Source organism: Perca flavescens, chromosome 11, assembly GCF_004354835.1.
Source record: "Perca flavescens isolate YP-PL-M2 chromosome 11, PFLA_1.0, whole genome shotgun sequence".
NCBI classification, from domain to species: domain Eukaryota; kingdom Metazoa; phylum Chordata; class Actinopteri; order Perciformes; family Percidae; genus Perca; species Perca flavescens.
In genome coordinates this window covers 11263549-11285305 of record NC_041341.1, presented here as the reverse complement: position 1 = coordinate 11285305, position 21757 = coordinate 11263549, and the positions used below count along the sequence as shown (strand labels likewise).

Genomic DNA, 21757 nt, shown 5'->3' with positions numbered 1-21757 from the left:
ACACACACACACACACACACACACACACACACACACACACACACACACACACACACACACACACACACACACGCTGGCCTTGTGTTATGTTATGTACTTCTAACATTAGTCCAGTGAATGTTGGACTTCTATACTTTTGCTGATCCCATGTAGAGGTGAGGACTGGAAAAATTACATCAAATTGAAATATTTTCTTCTTTGTCTATCTTTGTGAGGACATTTGGTCCTCATAAGTCCTCCGAAATAGAAGAAGATGCATACACACTAGGAAGCCCATTCCAAAGAGATAAAACACACAGGCATAAGTGTTTCTCTACGTGTGAGGACAATACAGTCATTCCTCAAACCCTGTTTTAAAAAGAAATAACCTTAACCCTAATAACCCTAGCCTAAATATGATGTTACTGTAAACCCAATTTTTTTAAACCTAAATCATCTTTGCCGTAACCTAAACCCTAGACCTAAACCTAATCCTACCCTTAATCTAATCAATGAAACTGAGCCTGTGTAGATATGAGAACTGGCAAAATGTTGTCACTTTGAAATATTTGTAATTTTCGTTGTTTTTTTTTTGAGGATTTTGGTCCTCATAACTGTACAAAAAGAAGAACACAAACACACCTGGGTACTCACACATAATTAAAAACACAATAAAAAAGGGAAAAAAAACACTCAAAAACACAAGGTTTTGTTCCCCAAACCCTAATTAGATTTTGCACGTAACCCAAATTGTTAAATTTGCCCTGACATAAACCTCATCCTAACTCCAACCTTCGTCCAATAAACTCAGATAAATAAGAACGTTTTTTTCTTTGTCTTTGTAAATATAGAACTAGAAGATCAAATACACACAAAGGTGCGCAAGTACAATAAAAAGTATATTCTCAAAAGGATAAAATACGTGGCCAATAATACTACTATACTTGTGAGGACAATCACTACCTTAAACCAATTTTATCCTAATTTTATTTTACCCATAATCCTACAAACACTAATCATATTGAATGACTGAATTTGGTTTCATGTAGAAGCGAGAACTGGCAAAATCTCATAATTTATCTATCTTTGTGTGAAGACATTTGGTAAGTTAAAGAATCCAAGAAAACACACACACACACACACACACACACACACACACACACACATGCTCACATAAAGATGTTAGTCTTCTTTTACAAACTCAGAACTGATGGTAATTCAATAGCAATATTTACTCTGTCAGTACAGTAACCCAATACACAGCCTGGGTTTGGCGAGTGTGTGTGTGTTTGTGTGTGTGTGTTCCTGTGTTTGTGTATGTGTGGGTGTTTTTTTATGTGCATGCCTGTCCATGTTACAGTATACGTGTGATGAGCTGAGAACGCACACACAAACACACACACACACACACACACACACACACACACACACACACACACACACACACACACACACACACACACACACACACACACACACACATACATTGACAACCTGTTTTTACTTTCTTATTGGTGTGTGTTTCTGTGTGTTTGTCCCGGTTGGTGTGATTGTGTGTATGTGGGCGAAAGAAAGAGAGACTCAGAGTGTGCATTGCAGTTTGCTTTTGTCAGCTGTGTGGTTTGGTGTTGGCTGAGAAGGGAAAGGGACCCCCACCCCCACCCCTTCCCCCATCTGTCCAGTAAGAGTGTCACATAAAGTCCAGTCTTTATTGATCGTGCCGATACCAGATGGCAGATTTATGAAAGATGAAAGCGGGGGGACTAATCAGATTTCCAGTCCTGTTTGGGGCTAAAGTTTCCTCCTTCTTTAACACTTTCCCTGCTACGCTGAGCGAAACCCTAAACAGCACTCCAAACAGGAAATTACAGAAACGCCTTGCACCCTTTTTGTGTGTGTGTGTGTGTGTGTGTGTGTGTGTGTGTGTGTGTGTGTGTGTGTGTGTGTGTGTGTGTGTGTGTGTGTGTGTGTGTGTGTGTGTGTTAAGGTCAAAAGTCAGAGCTCTGGGCGCCTGGTTAGCTCACCTGGTAGAGCGCGCGCCCAAATGCAGAGGCTCGGTCCTTGACACAGTGGCCGCAGGCTCGATTCCGACTTGTGGCCCTTTGCTGCATGTCATTCTCCCTCTCTCTCCCCTTTTATATCTAAGCTGCCCTGTCACAAATAAAGGCCTAAAATGCCCCAAAAAAGTCAGCTCTATGTGGAGGTGTGTGCTTGGAATTTTTTTATTCCTTTTGTTAGTCAACTTTAGCATGGGTGTTGTAATTTTTTCACATGACTGTATATACCACGTTAGTAACAGGACTTTTTGGCCGGAGTTTTTACTCATCCTAAGTACAGAGAGTGTCATTTGCTGCACAGATTGGAAACCCCCTTGAGGATAGACTTTGATATTGAGATATCTTAGCTGAGCTAACCTGTTCCTAAAACTTAACACTCGCTGTGTGGTCGCTCTCTCCTCACACACAGGAAGTGTGTGTTTCTCATTTCCTGGTTGCTTTAAAATAATCTCAGCGTGACCAACAGCAGCTTCCATGTCTTACTGGACAAATAGAAGAGCAAACAGAGCTACAGAAAGCAAGACATGTCTCAGTAAAGGCCACACCATGCAGATAAACCATGCCAATGAGGGGCTTAGTTGAGACAGCAGATATATATTCCAATAAGGGCTGTTGAGTTGTTTAGTTTTATTCTTTATTTGCACAAATAACAAAACAATAAGACATCTGAAGTCTGGTGAAAACTGGCTTCCTGTGTTGACTACTTTGTATATTGTATCTTCAGGACCAAGCGCCGTGTAACTGACAGGGCGGTTTTTTTTAGTCGACGCCCTCTTTCTGTGGAACCCACTCCCTAACCACATCAAAAATACCCCCACACTGCCAGCATTCAAAAAATGCTGCATGTTTTTATCTGTCTTGCAATCTTACTCTTATTGTCTTATCTTTACTGCTCATTTTTATTTGTATCCTGTGTAAAGCGTCTTTGAGGACTTTGAAAAGCGCTTTATAAAACCAATGGATTATTGTTATTATTATTATTGACTAGACAAATGAGTAGAAAGTGTAAACATTAGACCTGATTATTTGATGGGTTTTGGGGATCGGGCTGACTTGAACACCTCTAAAGGACCATTTTCATTTAAACTAAATGGTCGAATCAGGTATATTTGTTAATAAGTGTATGGTAGAAACATATATATGACATATCAGTCACATAACTAACTTTACCTCCAATTTGGCGGCCAGACGGTGCTTTTGACAATATCCCTGGAAACGCCCCAGAGGCTTTTTAAATAGCCTGTGTATGTGTGAGCTGTGTGTTTTGTGGTACAGAGGCTGGGTATGCATGTTTTGTTTGAATGTACTTTGAATGTACTTTGTGTGTGTGTGTGTGTGTGTGTGTGTGTGTGTGTGACAGGGTGGTGCAGCCCTTTGAGGCAGTGACAAAAGGACCAAATAAGAGTTTTGTCCATGTTTCAGCAGTGAGTGATGACATTGACAGAGACGCAGCAGATAAAACCCTTTCAACGTAGCGCAGGGCCAGAACTAAAGGCAAACAGCTGTGCTTCACACTCGCTCTCCTCCACTTAATCTCAACCTCACTCTCCTGTTCTGTGTATCTCTCTCTCTCTCTCTCTCTCCCACCCTACCTTTCTTTGAAGAATTTGTCCATTGACTTTATCTCGCTTATTTTCTCTTTCTTTAGCCCTCTTGATGACTCAGTCTGACTTTCGTTGTCATGCTGGACTTCTTCTCTCCATGCATTTCTTTCTTTTCTTCTTTGTTTTCTCCTTTCTTGCATTTTTATTCCCTCCTTCCATCCTTTCTTTTCCTTTTCCTATTGTCTTTTCCTTTGTTCTAGTTTTTAAACAGTGCTTTCAGTGTTGACTGGTGGTTTGTGGACTTAACAGTAAAAGTCAATTTCTCTCTCTCTCTCTCTCTCTCTCGCTCTCTCTCCCTTCCTTTCTTCTCTTTCCCTGCTGTTTAATGGGCGGGACACCCCAAACTCACACAACATCATCAAATATTATGGTTTTGCTTAATTGAAACTATGCAGCTGTGTGTGTAGTATTTTATGTTGCTCTTCTTAGAAATTTCAAGCACAATGAAGAAACACCAGATGAGTTCTTGGTGTGGCAACGTGGCTGAGTGTTTGGAGTTTGTTTTTCAGCGGAACAGCCTTTATAGCAGGGCTCGACATTAAGGCTTGTCCGCTTGTCCGGGACAAGTGGATTTTTTGTAGGGCAAGTGGAAGAGAAATTTACTTGCCCCACTGGACAAGTTAAAACTCAAACAAAATAAAATGCCATGTAAGTTCACGTTATGTGCCACTCATTACGTCTATGTTACCGATTTGAAACGTTACATTTTTTCCCCCGCAATCCCGGGCAGCGGACCCAGCGGTAGTCGGTCAGCGGGTCGCTAACGTTAGACCCAGCCCGCTGTTCAGCTCATTCTCTGTAAGCAATGCAGCATGAAAGCACGGTGAACCTGCTGGTGTTAGGTAGCTAACGTTAGCTTGCTAACTCCGCCTTAACGTTACCTCCTCGCCACATCGTTGACAGAAAACAAGAGACCCGGTGCTAATACGGCACCGGTGCCTTAACGACCGTTATCTACCGGACCGAATTGCAACGCAGATTTTGGTGCCACTGAAATGCCTGCGCTTCTCTCTGATGCTCCGAAAACGGACGAGGGAAGCTAAACATCGCCGCATGTCACGCTAGTAAACACTACACTTGGCAGCAGGTAACGTTAGCCTACCGTTAACTAGCAGCTAAAGTAAACACGGTTAAAATGCTGACAGCTAAACGGTGTAAAAGTCTGTCTGTATTTCACTGGAGAGGAACATATGACGTTGTAGCTGCTGTTGTCGGAAAAACACAGATGTTGCGTTTACTTGAAATTGGCCTCGCCATACTCGTGCTGCATTAAAAGTTGTTGTAAAATACCCTTTTCCAATCCAGTGGTCGTTTTTGCCGTTCTATAATGTCGTTTTTTTGTGCTCCTTTTTGAAATAAATAAATAACATGCAGATTAAATATCAGGTAATAATCAACTGTAAAGTAGCTACAGCTTTTAAAGGATCTCTAAATCAGCCTCTGCTGGGTAGAAATTAGTGAAATTGTATTAAAAAAAAATAGTTAACACCAACATTTAGTGGCAAAATCCATTGTTATGTCTACAAAATTATTTTAGATATAGTATAAGTTCAAGTTTAAGTCACCACTACGTCTGGTCAAAATATTGACTTAGTATCTCAGAATAGAAACTAAGAATCTCAAAGTATTGAGAAAATGTAAAATCTTGCTTTAGAATCTCAATATATTGACTTAGTATCTCAATATATTGACTTATCTCAAAATACTGACTTAGTATCTCAATATAATGACTTATCCCAAAATATTGACTTAGTATCTCAATATATTGACTTATCCCAAAATATTGACTTAGTATCTCAATATACTGACTTAGTAACTCAGAATATTGACTAAGAATCTCAAACCAATGAGAACATTTAAAATATTGACTTACAATCTCAATAAATTGACTCAACATCTCAAAGTATCGACTTAGTATCTCAATATATTGACTTAGTAACTTAGAATATTGACTAGGAATCTGAAAGTAATGACAAACCTTTAAAATACTGACTTAGAATCTCAATATATTAACTTCTGCACACCGGCGTGCAACATATTACTTTGTACTATGGAGTCTGGAGATCCTTTTTTCTTGTTGAATGGGAAATCTATTGTTGGGACACGTTTGTTTCTACTGTTTCAACTGAATTTTATTAATGCTGATAGTGTTTGGATGCTTTCAACGGTTTGCATTATTATATTTTATGCATGCATTAGCAAAACAATTTTTTTTATAAAATAATGACTTTACCCGGACAAGTGACTTTTGTGCATGGACAAGTGAAACGTAAATGTACTTGTCCGAAGGACAAGTGCCTCAAAAAGTTAATGTCAAGCCTTGCTTTATAGTAACCCGTGTTCAACCCTGAAGCAACCTCAGAGATTCAAATGAGTTTTCAAAACAGGGAAGTGATGAGGGAATATTAGTCCCCCAGATTGTTCGAACCCTCTGTGGACTAAGAACAGGGCTGGCATAAGAAATCAGAGTGATACAGCATAAAGTTGTTGTAGGATGGCATTGTGCCTTTCCACTTTGCATTAACATTTAAAAAGAATTCAAGAGAGCACACTTCTTCCCCAACATATTGGGAATGTAAAAGACAGTTGAACGTCTAGGATGAAATTAAGCAAAAGCACAGTGTACGGTAAAACATTTTTACCCTAACATTAAAGGCGCTGTACTCGAAATACTGAAACAAACAGCGGGCTGGGGTTGCCTCCACATGGCTCTCACGGACCGTTCCACAATTCGTAAAATACCGGTGTTATTTTCACGGCCGACATGTGCACCCGGCTGGACCGGCTACAACAACAAAGAACAGAGAAGCTCGGATTACAACACACAGAGAGGGAGTGTGACTTCTTCCTCTGTGCAGGACAACATTACTCCTCTATATCTTTACATAGCAAGTATTTGATTGCTGCTATATTGATGTTGTGAATATCGACGTACAGCCCCTTTAACTAAAATTTTTTAAACATACTCATTAAAAAAAACAACTGAAAAAAGGTTTTATTTTACACATTTATATTTGTTTTGTATTAGCATGAAATTGTCCAATTCTCCTAAATCATTCATTTATTTTGCATCTATCCTTTATTAATATAGTTGACATTACTTTGGATGTAAAACTGTAAAACCACAAAATGTTTACAATGCAAAAAGAAAAAGTAAAGAAACCTGTGAGGTCTTTCATTTGTTATATGTGACCAGATTTTTGATCTTCACTTCTTGTATCTGAAGAGAAACATGGATGCCACAACATAAAGCACAATTAATTAATTATACATGGTTACATTTTAATATATATAATAGGTTTTAAAGTGCTCATATTTTGCTAATTTTCAGGTTCATAATTGTATTTAGAGGTTGTACCAGAAAAGGTTTATGTGGTTTAATTTTCAAAAAACACCATATATTTGTTGTACTGCACATTGCTGCAGCTCCTCTTTTCACCCTGTGTGTTGAGCTCTCGGTTTTAGCTACAGAGTGAGGCATCTCACTTCTGTACCATCTTTGTTGGGAGTCGCACATGTGCAGTACCTGGGTAAGCACTGCTAGCTTGTCAGTTGCAGAGTATGAGGGCGTGCCACGCTAGCAGCTAGGCGAGCATTATAACGTGTGTTACAAAGTGATGCACGTTTGTCTCTGAAGTAAAGGCTGGACTACAATAGAGCTGTTTGGAACAGTTTGTGAACAGTGTTTTCTGTTGGAGATGGTAAGTCCCTTTGGGGTGGACTTTGGACTTTTTCACTTTGTAAACCTTAATGTGCACAAAAATATATATATAACACAACAAAGGAAAGGGAAAAAGCCCCAAAGCATAATATGAGCACTTTAAGGTTTCGTCGTGCAGGTCACAGATACTGAACATCTACTGAATCATTATTAAATTGAGTTATTTCTCTTCAGTCGCTGGATTCTTGTTGCAGCTGGTGTGTTGGTGCTGAAGCCTGTTTCCCCGTCTTGTCTTCCAGGTATGTGTACCACAGCTCCAAGTGGATGGTGGCAGGAAACGCTGACTCCCCGGTGCCTCCGCGGGCCTACATCCACCCAGACTCTCTGGCCTCAGGAGACACCTGGATGAGGCAGGTGGTCAGTTTCGACAAGCTCAAACTTACCAACAACGAGCTGGACGACCAGGGACACGTAAGGGACCTCTTCTCTTTCTCTGCCCCACTTCGCCACTGAACGTTTTTACTAAACGCTGTAAACATTTTGTTAAGAAACATTTTGTTACGGCATCTTTCTGTCTTGATAAATCGGATGTCGGATTTCATTTCAGCCGAATGTCCGTCACCTTCCGCTTTCTTTGTTTATGCATTTTAAACTCCAGTGTATTTCTGAGGACTATGGTTAACTGCTCCTCAGATCTCTGCAGGGTAAATCCAGACAGCTAGCTAGACTATCTGTCCAATCTGAGTTGGACTAAAACAACTTTTGAACGTAGCCTACACACGTTCCACCCAAACAAGTTCCTTCCCGAGGCTATTTTGCAGCAGCCCAGGGGCTCCGTTCGGTGCTTCGCACCGCCCAAGACGATTGTGTTTGGTTTAAAGAAATGCCAATTAACCAGAGCACGTTTTTCTCCCATCCCAGAATGCTGTGTGGACTTGCCAGACCTTCCTTTGCAGCGCTGTGGAGGAAGGTCTGTCAATACGAGACTAGTCTTTATTTGTCTCAAGACCGTATTTAGACATTTAGAGCATCCTAAAAAGACCTCCAAATTAATAAGAAATATGAGACTTTCCATGACAGGAGAACAAAAGTGATGGATTACACATTGCTTTGTAAAGGAGTTGACTTGTAACTCAACCATAGTATTTAGTTACACTTTTGTGTTGCATCGTAAATTATTGTGCAAGGCTTATTTTAACATTGCGGACCCAAATATTAACACAAAAATAGCAAAAAATAAATAAAACAAAATGTTTGGGTCGTTTGGATTCATATCATATTTTATGCTTACCTTCCTCTGCATGCGTTGCTTGTTCATGCACTCTCAATTTGGATATTTCCCACATGATCCAAAGGGATTTTTTTCAAAGATTTTAATGTAGTTCAATATTTCATGTTTAATGGTGATTGTCTGGTTTTATGCAGCTCACAAATCCCTTAAATTGAACACATTTCCAAAAATGTTTGCACCCTCAGGCAAATCTGGACAGTATTTTAAAAGAAATAAGTGACTATGCATTGAATGCTGTAAAAAAGATGCTATTGCAGCTGAAACGCTTTGGGTTTAAATGTTCAAGCTGCGATATATTAGCTCCATATTTGTCCTTTATACTTCATGTCCCTCCACGGTGCCGCAGAAATGAATGCACTGTTGGAGCTGCGAGGCAGTTTTTTGGATTGAAATGTTTTTGATGCGTTTGCTTGAAAGGAAAGTTGACACGGTACTTCACGGACTTCATGCTTTCATGAGTCACGGAGCCATGAGACTGATTTTCTGCAATACATGACAGTCTGCTCTGCCACATTCTGCCCTCCCACACTTTCTTTTTGAAGATGGTCCACCCTGACTGAATATTATTAGGTTTGAGGATTAGCGTGGAGAGACATTAGAGGTCTGGGATTTGAACCTGTGCCCTTGTTTTATTATATAATATTCATTTCCTCCATGGCTCTGTAGAGCATTTTGTAATGAAACGGTTTCGTTAAGGCACTTAATGATTGAATTTGATTTGTAGTACGCTCCAGCAGCCACACTACTGAGCTAAAGTTAAAGTCTGACCACAATCTGCCTGATTTACTGCTTCGCCTGAAGCCAGTCAGTAACAGAGGTGGTGAGCTAAAGTAAGTCTCTTATTGGTTCTTGGCTGCTCTAAATGTGTAATGTGGGTTTTATAGGTGAAATATTTAACTGTAATGCAACAAGTTAGACCACAATTTGTTTGATTTACTGCCATCCTTATGTATAATCAGCAAGTGGGCAGCAAGCTAGAGTGAGTCCCTTATTTGCACTTTATACTTCTCTATAGTTAGAAATGGGTTTCATGGGAAATATTAGTGGAAGAAAACTGTATTAGCTTTTGATTATTAACTTTGATTGGCTCCTTATGTTTAAACCTACAATTAAAGCTGAAATACTCAGCTAAATGTTAAAATTAATTTTATAAAAATGACAAAACTGTACTGTAAACAGTCATTTGTGCAAAGCAGTAAATCCGAGCAGGGCACTCTTAATACATCCATGGGCACGATGCCAGGGGTAGCGCAGTGACTAGTTGGGCGCCACCGCGCTCCCCATAGGATCGCAATGGAACGGCCCGCGCAAAGCAGTTTTGCCGCCTATCATGTGTAAGCGGCTTAAGCTAAAGACCAAGTTATTATTGACACGAGTTGGTGGAAATCAGAGCAAAAAAGGATAATGCATATTGAGCGTGAATTACTTAGGGGGAAGAAACACAACTCCAAATGGACACTAAAGTTGCGTTACCTAATGTCGGAAGGCTGTGTAAGTCCTGTTTGCACACACGTTAGCAATAAAAACCTTAAAAGCCCAAAGATATGCTGGCTGTCTGCTTGTTTTGATGTTTTTCTGCTGCCTAGAGGCCAGAAATTGATTAACGTGGCTTAAAGACAACAGCAAAACACATTTTAGCTCAATGTCTCATTATTTTTTATCACCGACTCCAATTAGACTTAATTTAAGGTGTGATGTAATTCTGTCAATAATGAGAACACATTGTGCTGCACTTAAATGTTACTAAATATTTCACCTCAAATGGCTGTTACAAAGAATAACTAATAACTATCATTTAAAGACCATACAAATCTGAAAAATGGCAGCTTTGAGTGAAATTGAACCTCATAACTCAAAGCTCCCTTTGTATAATTTTCCGGGAAATGTGTAAAGTTACTCAGAGCACTAATTTTGGTTTAATTCAGTCTTTTGTGGAAATTAAAGCAAATTGATTTAATAGCAAACGCAGTCAGAGTGTCTCAGCTCTTTTTTGAATGTTGAGACTACAGTGGAAGATGGCACAATGCCACCTGTCAGGAATGTCAAGCTATAAGCTAGGCTTTGATTTCTGCAGATACTGTTGAAAAGAGCATGAGGAACTGGTGCAAATCGATTTTCCTCTCAGAGCTCGCCGTTAGTGCAGAGATGCCAGATGATTAGAAAAGCGGTGTAGTGATGTTTCCAGTGCATTGACAAAATGGTGGCGTCCAGTTCAGCGTAGCAGGGGTCACAGCACTGCAGATGATCCCATCAGCTCAGTGGTGACAAATGTAATAACATATGGGTTGTTAGTGGGCGAGGATTCACATGCAGGGCGAGGGGAGGTTGTCTTTCCTTTCCTGCTGCTACGTTTAACGGCTTTTGTTTCCCTGGAAGGGGTTTAAGAGGCCAAAGGAAATTAACTTCGGGGCTGCCTGTGTGGGAAACCTCACCGCTTCTCACTCATCCTCCTGACCTGTGGTATTGTGATATGTCTGCCTCATCAGAAACAGACACCATGCACAACAGAAGCAGAGTCTAAGAGAAAAAACTATATATATTATATCTGAGACGGCTCATGCAGGCTGAAAGGAGCCTCCACTAGTTTGTGATTTTGTGATGAGGTTTGCAGGTTTAAAGGAACACGGCGACTTGTTGGGACTTTAGCTTATTCACTGTATCCCCCAGAGTTGCATAAGTCCATACATACCCTTCTCATCTCCGTGCGTGTCGTAACTCTGTCTGACGCACCCACCGCTAGCCTAGCTTAGCATAGATCCTGGAGGTAACCGGCTCCATCTGCTCCCAATAAGTGATAAAATAACACCAACATGTTCCTATTTACATGTTGTGATTTGTATACTCACAGGGTGTACAGATAACAAGGTCACATGAGACGCAGCCATCTTCTAACCGTATACATACTGGGAACTATATTCTCAGAAAGGCGAAGCACTGCTAATTCTGCTACTTGGGCGGAGTGATTTGCAGCACACGAGAAGCCCGTGGTAAGGAGCAGAGAGTAACAACGGTGCTTTTCAGGTGTTGCACTAATCACTCCTCCCAAGTAGCAGTGCTTCGCCTTCTGAGAATATAGTTCGCACGGAGATGAGAAGGTTATGTATGGACTTATCTAACTCTGGGGGATACGGTGAATAAGCTAAAGTCCCAATAATTCAGTGTGTTCCTTTAACCGTTGACTGCATTGTACAACATAAAACCCTTTGTCATTTAAATATGTCGTCAGTAAGCAAACTATTGTGTCTTTGCTCTCTCCTTTGTTGAACAAAAAAGCAGAGAAAGTGGTACTTGCACTCTATAAAGCCCCAAAAAGAACATTAAATAGTCATGACTAAATAAGCAACATTCAAATGTAAAGTCAGAAAAACATCTTTGGGTGTTATACAATCTTGATTGGTGCATGATGGCAACACGCGCAAAACAGAAATCTCTCAAGTGCATGGACCAATAAAACGGTTCTAAATTTGCCGGATAATTGTATGTTTATGTAGGACCACAAGTTGTTTAGGGCCTTTACAGTTTTTTCCGATTGCTAAACGACGAGTGGGCACAACTGGAGTCACATGTGCAAAACTCTAACTACAGTCTGCACTACCAACAGTCACCTGAGCTAAACAGTTCGCATCACCTGCAAAACAGGCTCAGTGCAGCCAAACACTATGCACAAGCCTCACTGAGATAACACACACTGTCACTCAGAACACACTGAGGGTAAAAACACTAGCATCAAACACCAATACACAAATTACAAACTTTTTCATCTTTACAGTTTGAACAATTTGAGTGACTTGACACTACTCAACAGTTTATTTAAGGAAAAAATATAGATTGTATAGCATACCAATTTTTACATAAGGTAAAAAAAGAAGGAATGAAAATCAGCAGTTTTCTTCAATAAAGTATTTTGTCTCTAGTAATTTATGGAATTACTGGGGAAAAAAAACTAAAAGGTACATAACAGTACCAAAGAATAGTGTGACTAATCCTGCCTCGCTCCAGCATCATGTGGCAAGTTTTCTTCATCACATTGGATGTCTGCATCATCTCTAAATAAAAATGAATGTGGTTTTTCTATTGCTTTCACCTCCATTACTTTCTGAAAAACAGTAAGAACACAGTTTTACTATTGTAACGATATAGTGTTTTTCACTTTTTTTATAGCTGTGTACATAACCTCAGACATCTTACCTGGACATATTGGTATCTTTGCTCTTTTACCTGTTTCTCTCAAACGTTAAAGTGTAGAATTGTTTCATTCTTATTTGGTGTTTGTATACAAAAAAAGACTTTCTGAGCTTTCTCTGTATAAATACCATATATGTTCACTAACTAGTCTAAAACAAGACACCTGCTTAGGCTTTCAGCTAAAATTGCAATCAGCAGTGTTTGATAGGCACCAGACTGAAATCTATTCTGTTTTGAATGTGTGGTTAACAGTTTTGACAGCAGTGTGTTAGCATTTGAACAAAGTGCTGTAAATCTACAGTGTTGTGCACGTTGTGGTTAAAGTCATGGGATAAGTGTGTAGAGTTTTGAAAACTGTGTTCAAGCAATGAAAAACGAACTAGAGTTTGGTCCACACGAACTGCTGCTGTGCAGACTGTAGTTAGAGTTTTGCACATGTGACTCCAGTTTTGCCCACTGTCGTTTACCAATCGAAAAAAACTGTAATTATTTCCATTTACTTTATACTTCTACTCCACAACAATCCAGAAGAAATTAAAGTAGTTCATTTGCTGATTCAAATTTGACATACAAATCAAATGATCAGTTTAAAAGATATGATACATTGTTGAAAATCGGTGGAATTGTATTTCATGATTAAAAAAGCACTTTATCTCCACACGGGAGTAGTTAACATCATCACGGATAAAAACACAATACAGCTGAATGGAAAACACATATTGATTAGCCAGATAATAGCAGTCAGCACGTATATAAAAAAGTTAAATATACCATTGTGGTAATAGTTCTGCACTTGAATAATATGTACATAAAGTTCAAGATATTTATTGTAATGGAGTATTTTACCAATGCGGCACTGAATTTAAAGGGAAAAGTCAAAAAGCAGTTGCTTTAGGCAACATTTGTGACTTTGTGTTCTCTTTCATACATCAACTGAAAAACATTCAAACAGTTTGATGTCATTCATACACAGAGGGCATCAAACAGTACTGGAAAACCAACAGCACTTTAAAAGTCTTTGGGACGCCTCGGTGGCTGGCTGGACTCGTTAGCCTCGGGCTTCTTCCTCGTGGGTCCAGATCCGCCTCAAGCTGTCACTCTCGTCTGTCGTCTATTTCCTGTCTGTCCCCGCTGGTCTATGGGAAAACCTAATAAAACGCTGAAGCAGGCTGGACTGGCCAAAACATAGTTGCTTTGTTGTTAACGATCCGTTGCATTGTAATGTCTCAATGCTGTTTTGTGAGATTGATTTTCTACAAAGTCTGCTTTGAACATTTTGTCTGTTTTTCTTGAATCTGACCTTTCAGAGATGCATTTTTTTCACATGACAGCAGTATTATACGTGACGTGGTGTAGCCCTGCTCATATACAGTCAGCGCTGTCTCCCCTGGTGAGCTGAAGTGAGAGTCCTCCTTGTTCTTGGCTGTAACACAATTTCACTGATGAAATAATTGTTGCTTTGATTGCTGAATTGTCATGGTCCCTAAAGTGTTTTTAACTTTGTTTGAAAATCAATTTTGGCCACACTGTCGTGTAAAATGTGCTTCATAAACAAAATGTGATTTGATTTGACTCTATGGAGATACATCTGTTACACGCGGGATGTGTTGGTGTCTCTCGGGTGTGAATGTCCAGAGGATTTTCAAAGGCCGTTTAAAGGACGTCATTACCTACCATGAAAATGAAAACATCACTTATTTAATTGTATTTGAGCGTGAACAACTGTCTGCTGATGTCCTCTGGCTGCGCTCTGAGTCGTTTGTTCTGAGTTCCGCTTTGACTTTACATTACCTCAGGCAGACTGAGGTCGAGAAGCATGACTCCTCTGGGCCGAAAAGCAGCTGTGTGTTTATGAGTGTGTGTGTGTGTGTGTGTGTGTCTATTTTGAAATCTCTATTGCTAAAACATGACTGTGATTATCCACTTCATGAAAGCTTTTCTATTTGCATTGTTATCGCCTTTTGTCTCGTAGCTCTTTTGTGGCAAAAGTCATCTGGCACACAGGAAGTGAGGTGTACGTTCCCTCTTGTAGCAGCAAAAGATTCAAATAAATAAAATAAAAACAGAACTGGATTTTGCTTGATCACTTACGGCTACAACAATGCAAATCTGGATCCTTTAAACACAACGCTTCCCTTATTTGCACAATAAAATTATCATGGTGGAAAGGACATGAAGAGACAAAATAAATCAAACACTTTGACTTCTGATGGGCTACTTTCATTCTGTAATTTAATTTAAAAAAAATACAGTTTTACCAATTGAAAGAACAGCTGCAGGAAAACAACCCACAACATTTGAAAGTATTTCTTCTCTTTCTTGTAAAACTGCAGCCTGAAGACATTCATTTCTATTGAAAAACACAACTTTGAGCGCGTTCTACTGAGCACCCGAAGAAAAAGACACCACAGCACCGCCCCCGCGGTTTGATCGACAGGTGATCTCTCAGCAGATGGAGACAACATTTTGAAAAATGAGGATTGTAGATTATTAGCATGCATCTATGCAGCAGCCTAGTCATACTTTGTCTATGGTGAGGGATTTGACAGTGATTTGAGGTCTGGAACATTAAATGTAGTGTTTCTGATACCCCCCCTCCACACACACACACACACACAGCCCTGGTTTGAAATGACCCCCTCTGTTGTAGCAGAGTTGTGGGGGGGTCGAGGGTGTTTGGCTCTGGGTAGATTTTCTCACTCTGAGATTAATCAAGAGCAGACCGAGGCCCCAAGGCGAGGCTAGGGCCGATGCCGTCTGACGCCTCCGCTCCGCTGTGAAATAATCCTCGGCCCTCCAGCGAGCGTCATCGCGGCGTGAACTCAGTTTCCTCTTAATGTCACGTAGCCTTGATAGAGGATAGCAGTCTTGCTAATCGATGTTACAAAGGACTTGCATGTATTATGTGTTTGCAGAGAGGAACATTGAAGGGTGAGACTTACAGTTTTGGGTTTTAGAAAGTTTAGAGGCACACGTCACACATGCACATACTGATTTGTGATATACCACTACCACTATGAGGCCCTTCATTCACCAAATTCACTTCCTAACAACCTAATCCCTCACAACTACACGCCGAATCCTGAAACCTGATTCAACAACAGTTGGAGACGCTTGTCTCTGGATATTTTGTACGTGTTACAAGCAAAGACAGATTTATAGAAATTGAGAATGCGATGTTTTGAGGCTACGTCTTGAAAAGGATTAAAGATGGGAATGACCGGCAAAATGTTCTCAGTTTGGACGATGTCCGTCACCATTTGTGCTAGAGATATTTGTATAACAACGTTAGCTGTGCTTCACCTTCCATCCTTTCACATTTTCAGATCATCCTCCACTCCATGCACAAGTATCAGCCTCGTGTTCATGTCATCAGGAAGGACTTCAGCAGCGAACTGTCTCAAAACAAGCCAGTGCCCAGCGGGGAGGGAGTCAAGACCTTCAGCTTCCCTGAGACCGTCTTCACCACCGTCACGGCCTACCAGAACCAACAGGTAAGCAGCTCTCGCTTTTATTTTATTTTATTTTTTTTGCAATCTCAGAAATTGAATAAAAATTTGCTTCATCTTGCTTTCTTTTTTTAAAACCCTGCAACTTTGCCTGCAAAAATGGTTGATTAGGAGGATGTTTCACCACAACTTTCTGTGTAAATATGATCAAATTCAGAAGTACTTTTTAAAAGCCAAAGTCAAATAAACATAGAGCCTCAGTCTAAACAAATTATCCTACATTACATCAACTTTTAAACTGCATTGAGGAGGGCATTGTCTCCCTAGAACGTGTTCCCTCAGGTGGAGCTTTTCTCAAATTCAACAAAATGCTACCATTTCTGCTATCTTTTTTTTTTTTTTTTTTTTTTTTTAAATGCCGCTAATTGGCAAAACTACATGGCATGTTATGAACCTCCTTCTTGATTAGAGAAAAAACGTTATCCAAAATAAAGAATGACCGGTAGTTTTTAATATTACCACAGTTTATTGCGAAATTGCACAGAAATGTTGCCATATTTGAGTTTTATGGAAAAGGTGTCGCACAAGTTCATTTTAAGCTGCAATAATCACAAACATCTCCTCTCCGTGTTCGTGTTGTCTGCAGATCACCAGACTAAAGATCGACCGTAACCCGTTTGCCAAAGGCTTCCGGGACTCTGGGAGAAACAGGTACGCTTTCACAGCATCCGTTCACCAACTGAGCAGCCGCACAATATAGCCTGTTAGTGTGTTTCAAATTATCCCACAAAAAGTCTATAATATGTTATATGTGTGACTTTAATATGGAAATAATGGTCTGAAGATAGCACTTAGTACCATATGCTGCTCCATATAAAAACAGCTGTTTTGTCTGTTGCCAAGAGAGGAACCCTTCAGATCTGTCCTTGGTACACCTTACTTCTCTCTTTATTTCTATCTTTGTCTTGTTCATCTCATAAAATGTGCATGAAGGCTCAAAATGCAAATGACACTGTTGATGCATGAACATGTAGAAACCGGAAGTATGAATGAATTTGTCAGATCAGTGTCACATTTCACCCTTTGATTGTTATTTTACCTCCACATCACTAGACAGATGTATTGTACATTGTCATCTTTAGTAGCATCAGAGACAAATACAAGCAGCCCACACTGACCAATCACAGTTATTATCTCAACGTGGTCTCCAATTTGTATTTACATTTTTGACAATGTGCCGGTCAGCTCTGACATATGATGTAGCTACACTGCTAACATACAAATATACATCCACCTTTAATCTTAACTGTAAATTATTAGCCAACTTTTTCACATGATGAGAAGGTTCTGTTGAATTTGTACTGTTGACACACACATCCATTCATGGTCAAAGAATATAATCATTATATTTTATGTGTCTGCAACATGTACAGTGAGCTGTTCATGGATCCATTATCCCTCCCTTCAAGGTAAAAACATTTTTTTTTTAAACGTCTAGTTACATAAAACTATAAAAAATAAAGATTTCAACACATTTAGGAGCTGCTGCAGACTGAAATGTACCCATTAAAATCCTGTTGAAACAATAGTTATGTAACTGTCTAAAACATGCATTTTCAACTAAATTTAGCCCTAGACGTCTAGACGTCTTAATTAAATTACCCAGAATTCTGTAAGATACATCTTATATCTTAGCCCTCCTCTTCCTGTCACTCAATCATCACAAAGACAGGAAGCAACACGCACGCAGGCACGCACGCACGCACACACACACACACGTACACGCACATGCACATACACACACCTGACTCATCAGACTTTCATTGCTCTGTCAGCTGTTGCATCAGCTGTGTTGTCACTACCGGTGTGCTGATGTCACCCAAAGAGAGCACTCCTATTGGCTGATAACACTGTGGCAATCATAAATAATGTTTCTGAGCATCACAGCTTTTTGAGCAAGCTTATCATATTATTAAATATGTTTGATTGTGTCGATTAAGACAAGCCCTCGCTGTCTCTTCCATACCCAAGTTTCCACCTCACTCTCTTCCTCTCCTTCCGCCTTTCCTCCCTCTCTCCGTCTCTCTCTTCTCTCTCTTAATTCGTCTCTCATTCTCTATTTCTCTCTTTCTCTCAGTCTTTGAATTATCATATATAACATTTGTGGAGGAGAGGAGAAAGGAGAAGGGCGGGTGTACTGAACCACCAGACCCCTCCGCACATGAAAGCAGCCCCCTCCATCTGGTCTGCATTATTGGCACATAGATATTTGAGACATCTTTTTTTGGTTTTCAAACAATAGACTGCTTGAGTTATGAACTGGCATTAGAATTTTAAACCAGAAAAACTACAGATGACAAGATAACGGGGGAATGAGACATTGTTCTGGAGAGAGAGAAAATGAATTCATCCTCACATACTGCTTGTGATTCCCTCTCTTCAAATCCCTTTTGGGATTTGTTTTTCTTCAGATTCAGAATTAAGAGTGAGAGCTTCTGTCACCTTAAAAAGCCTTTCTCTGTCACTCTTCGTGTCTAAAGCTGCTTATTTTTTCATCTTCGACCATTCATGAATATGTTAGTGAGCAGCAGCTCTGACCTTTGACCGTCATACTGCTGCTTTTTGCTAGTTATGGTGATTTAGGAGTTTAATTGTTCACATACTGTACGTCACTCACAACATATATTTTCAAATGAGCACACTGTTTTCACACTACAGCTAATGGTTTACTTTTTTCCCCCTTTCATGTGGCACAGATCTAATTTTAGCTTTCTTGAAATTTTGGGATGAGCCTTATATTTGAGCATAAATAATAAAATTTTATATGTCTGGCACATTTCATAAAAAAAAAGAAAGAAGAAAAAAAAATATATATATGTATATATATATATATATATATATATATATATATATATATATATATATGTGTATATATATACTTCACAGTAGGTGAAAACAACTGAAAAAAACTGGTATGAAAAGTATGAGCATTAAAAAGAAAGCAGAAAAAACATCAAAAGAGACATTTAAAGAATTCAAATTTATTATAAATAAAAGCAAGCAAAAACATAAGCCCTCTGACTAACATCATTATTGATTTAGATGGAGTCTCAGTGGGCGTGGGGGTTGGATGTTGGCATCAGCGTCAGGTGCAGCCCGTGGGCTCAATAAACGCTAACCTGATTTGTGTGCAGTCACACCGACATCGCTTTTTCATTTTATTGAGGAAGGGGACGAGTCACTTCACTTCCTTCTGTAACAAATTGATCCTGTGGCCTCTAACTGGCACACACAGTACTTCAATCTGAGTGAACCTGTGAAAAAGTGAGACTCTTCAGTTTAAAAGAGGGGTGGTCTTTTAGGAATGCTCACTTTTGCTTGCACATGGTTCGAAATTGAGCAAGCCATATAGAAAAACATGTCATTTACAGCTTAGTTAGCTTAGTTTACATTATGAACCATAAATCCTCCCCAGGGTGTTTTATTGTCACTTTTCTGCAACTCTCGTGCTTAGTTTTTTTTCTCATGTCGTTGCAAGATGTGGCTGCCATGTCCCTTAGGATCCAAGTAGTCTTTTTTATGTCATGTGTACACCCGCAAATATCAACCAAGTCAACCAATTATGAACTGATAGCATAGTTGTCCATCCATCCATCCATCCATCTTCGTCCGCTTATCCGGTGTCGGGTCGCGGGGGGAGCAGCTCCAGCAGGGGACCCCAAACTTCCCTTTCCCGAGCAACATTAACCAGCTCCGACTGGGGGATCCCGAGGCGTTCCCAGGCCAGGTTGGAGATATAATCCCTCCACCTAGTCCTGGGTCTTCCCCGAGGCCTCCTCCCAGCTGGACGTGCCTGGAACACCTCCCTAGGGAGGCGCCCAGGGGGCATCCTTACCAGATGCCCGAACCACCTCAACTGGCTCCTTTCGACGCAAAGGAGCAGCGGCTCTACTCCGAGCTCCTCACGGATGACTGAGCTTCTCACCCTATCTCTAAGGGAGACGCCAGCCACCCTCCTGAGGAAACCCATTTCGGCCGCTTGTACCCTGGATCTCGTTCTTTCGGTCATGACCCAGCCTTCATGACCATAGGTGAGGGTAGGAACGAAAACTGACCGGTAGATCGAGAGCTTTGCCTTCTGGCTCAGCTCTCTTTTCGTCACAACGGTGCGATAGATTGAATGCAATACCGCACCCGCTGCGCCGATTCTCCGACCAATCTCCCGCTCCATTGTCCCCTCACTCGCGAACAAAACCCCAAGGTACTTGAACTCCTTCACTTGGGGTAAGGACTCATTCCCTAGCATAGTTGTGTGAAACAAAAAGAAATGTGAGCAGACAAGAGCCAAGGAAAAATGAATAGTGTAGGAAAGAGAACTCTCACTGACTGAGCTCCATTTCTGATCTGCATTTGGAGCTTAATTAATTTGAACGCTCCCATAACTTTATTTCGTAACTACACGTTCGGGGTATTGAATACTGTTTTCATTCATTTTCTTTTAGGCAAGTAAAAAGTTAGGTGAAACATTTTTTTTCATCCTGTCTGACAGCATCACATTCATTCTGGATCTGCATATTCATTGAAATATTTAAAGCCAAGACTTTTTGGCTGCATCGAAGGTCCAGATCAAATCCTTTTATACACAAATGCCTGGTGCCAACATATCTGGCATGTTTGGAAATTCTTTGTCTTGGTTCAAAAGGTCAAAAATAGGAACTACAATCAAAAAGAAACAAAGAGGATACATATCACTGAAGAAAAACTGAGTTCAGAGTAACAGATTGAGATTCCAATAAGCAAATATATTGTGGCCAACCAGTTTTAAATCTATTTGAAATCTAAACTGTAAGATGATCCAGTTTACCTTGATATAGATTAGGCAGTAAAGACTGTCTTTAACTAATTAAAAAAATATAAATATTTGCATATTCAATTCCCTTGAAACATCGTAAATGTTTCTTGACAACTATTTTTTTTTTTTAAATAAATATTATATATATAAATATTTTATTTATTTAAAATGTGTCGTCCTTTAATAAAATAGTATGACGTTCTTGGATTGGAAGTCAATTCAGCCAAAATGCTAAAATTGAAGGCAGCTGCAACTAAAAGTGTTGGAAACAAGAAGCTGCAAACATTAAAACAGGTGTGACATCTTTTGTTTTTGTTGCTCTGCCAGGCCCGTCTCTTAAATATTACCCGGCTTATATTAGCATCGGATATGAGCAACATTAACAGTCATCAAAAAAGCTGACATACTTGTTTTTGGATTATAGCAGTAGAATGACTGCAGTGTGAACACAACCTGTTTTTTTTTCTGTGGAACATTACCAACTAAATCCACACTGAGGGGAAATTCAAAATTAATATAAAGGGCAAACCTGCACTGCTAATCCTCAAATGAAGCAGCAACTTGTTTTACTTTTTCTGACTTTCTTAATAGCATCGTAATAAAGAACTTAGCCCAGCTATAAGTTATGGTGGTGTCGTCAGTTGTGTCTGGTGACCTGGCTTTACGGCCCATAGCAGAG

The 21757-nt window shown here is 39.9% G+C and overlaps 1 protein-coding gene across 3 annotated transcripts in view; it reads left to right on the top strand.

Annotated features, from left to right (window-relative positions):
- Positions 1-21757, top strand: part of tbx15 (T-box transcription factor 15) — a 42969-nt gene that overhangs the window by 14282 nt on the left and 6930 nt on the right. For 2 of the 3 annotated variants that reach the window (XM_028592146.1, XM_028592144.1), the window contains exons 4-7: positions 7601-7772; positions 16104-16271; positions 16873-16937; positions 17660-17695. In XM_028592146.1, coding sequence (XP_028447947.1) covers positions 7601-7772; positions 16104-16271; positions 16873-16937; positions 17660-17695 — 441 coding nt within the window. The remainder of the gene's footprint in view (positions 1-7600; positions 7773-16103; positions 16272-16872; positions 16938-17659; positions 17696-21757) is intronic. The other variant, XM_028592145.1, reaches the window with a different exon arrangement.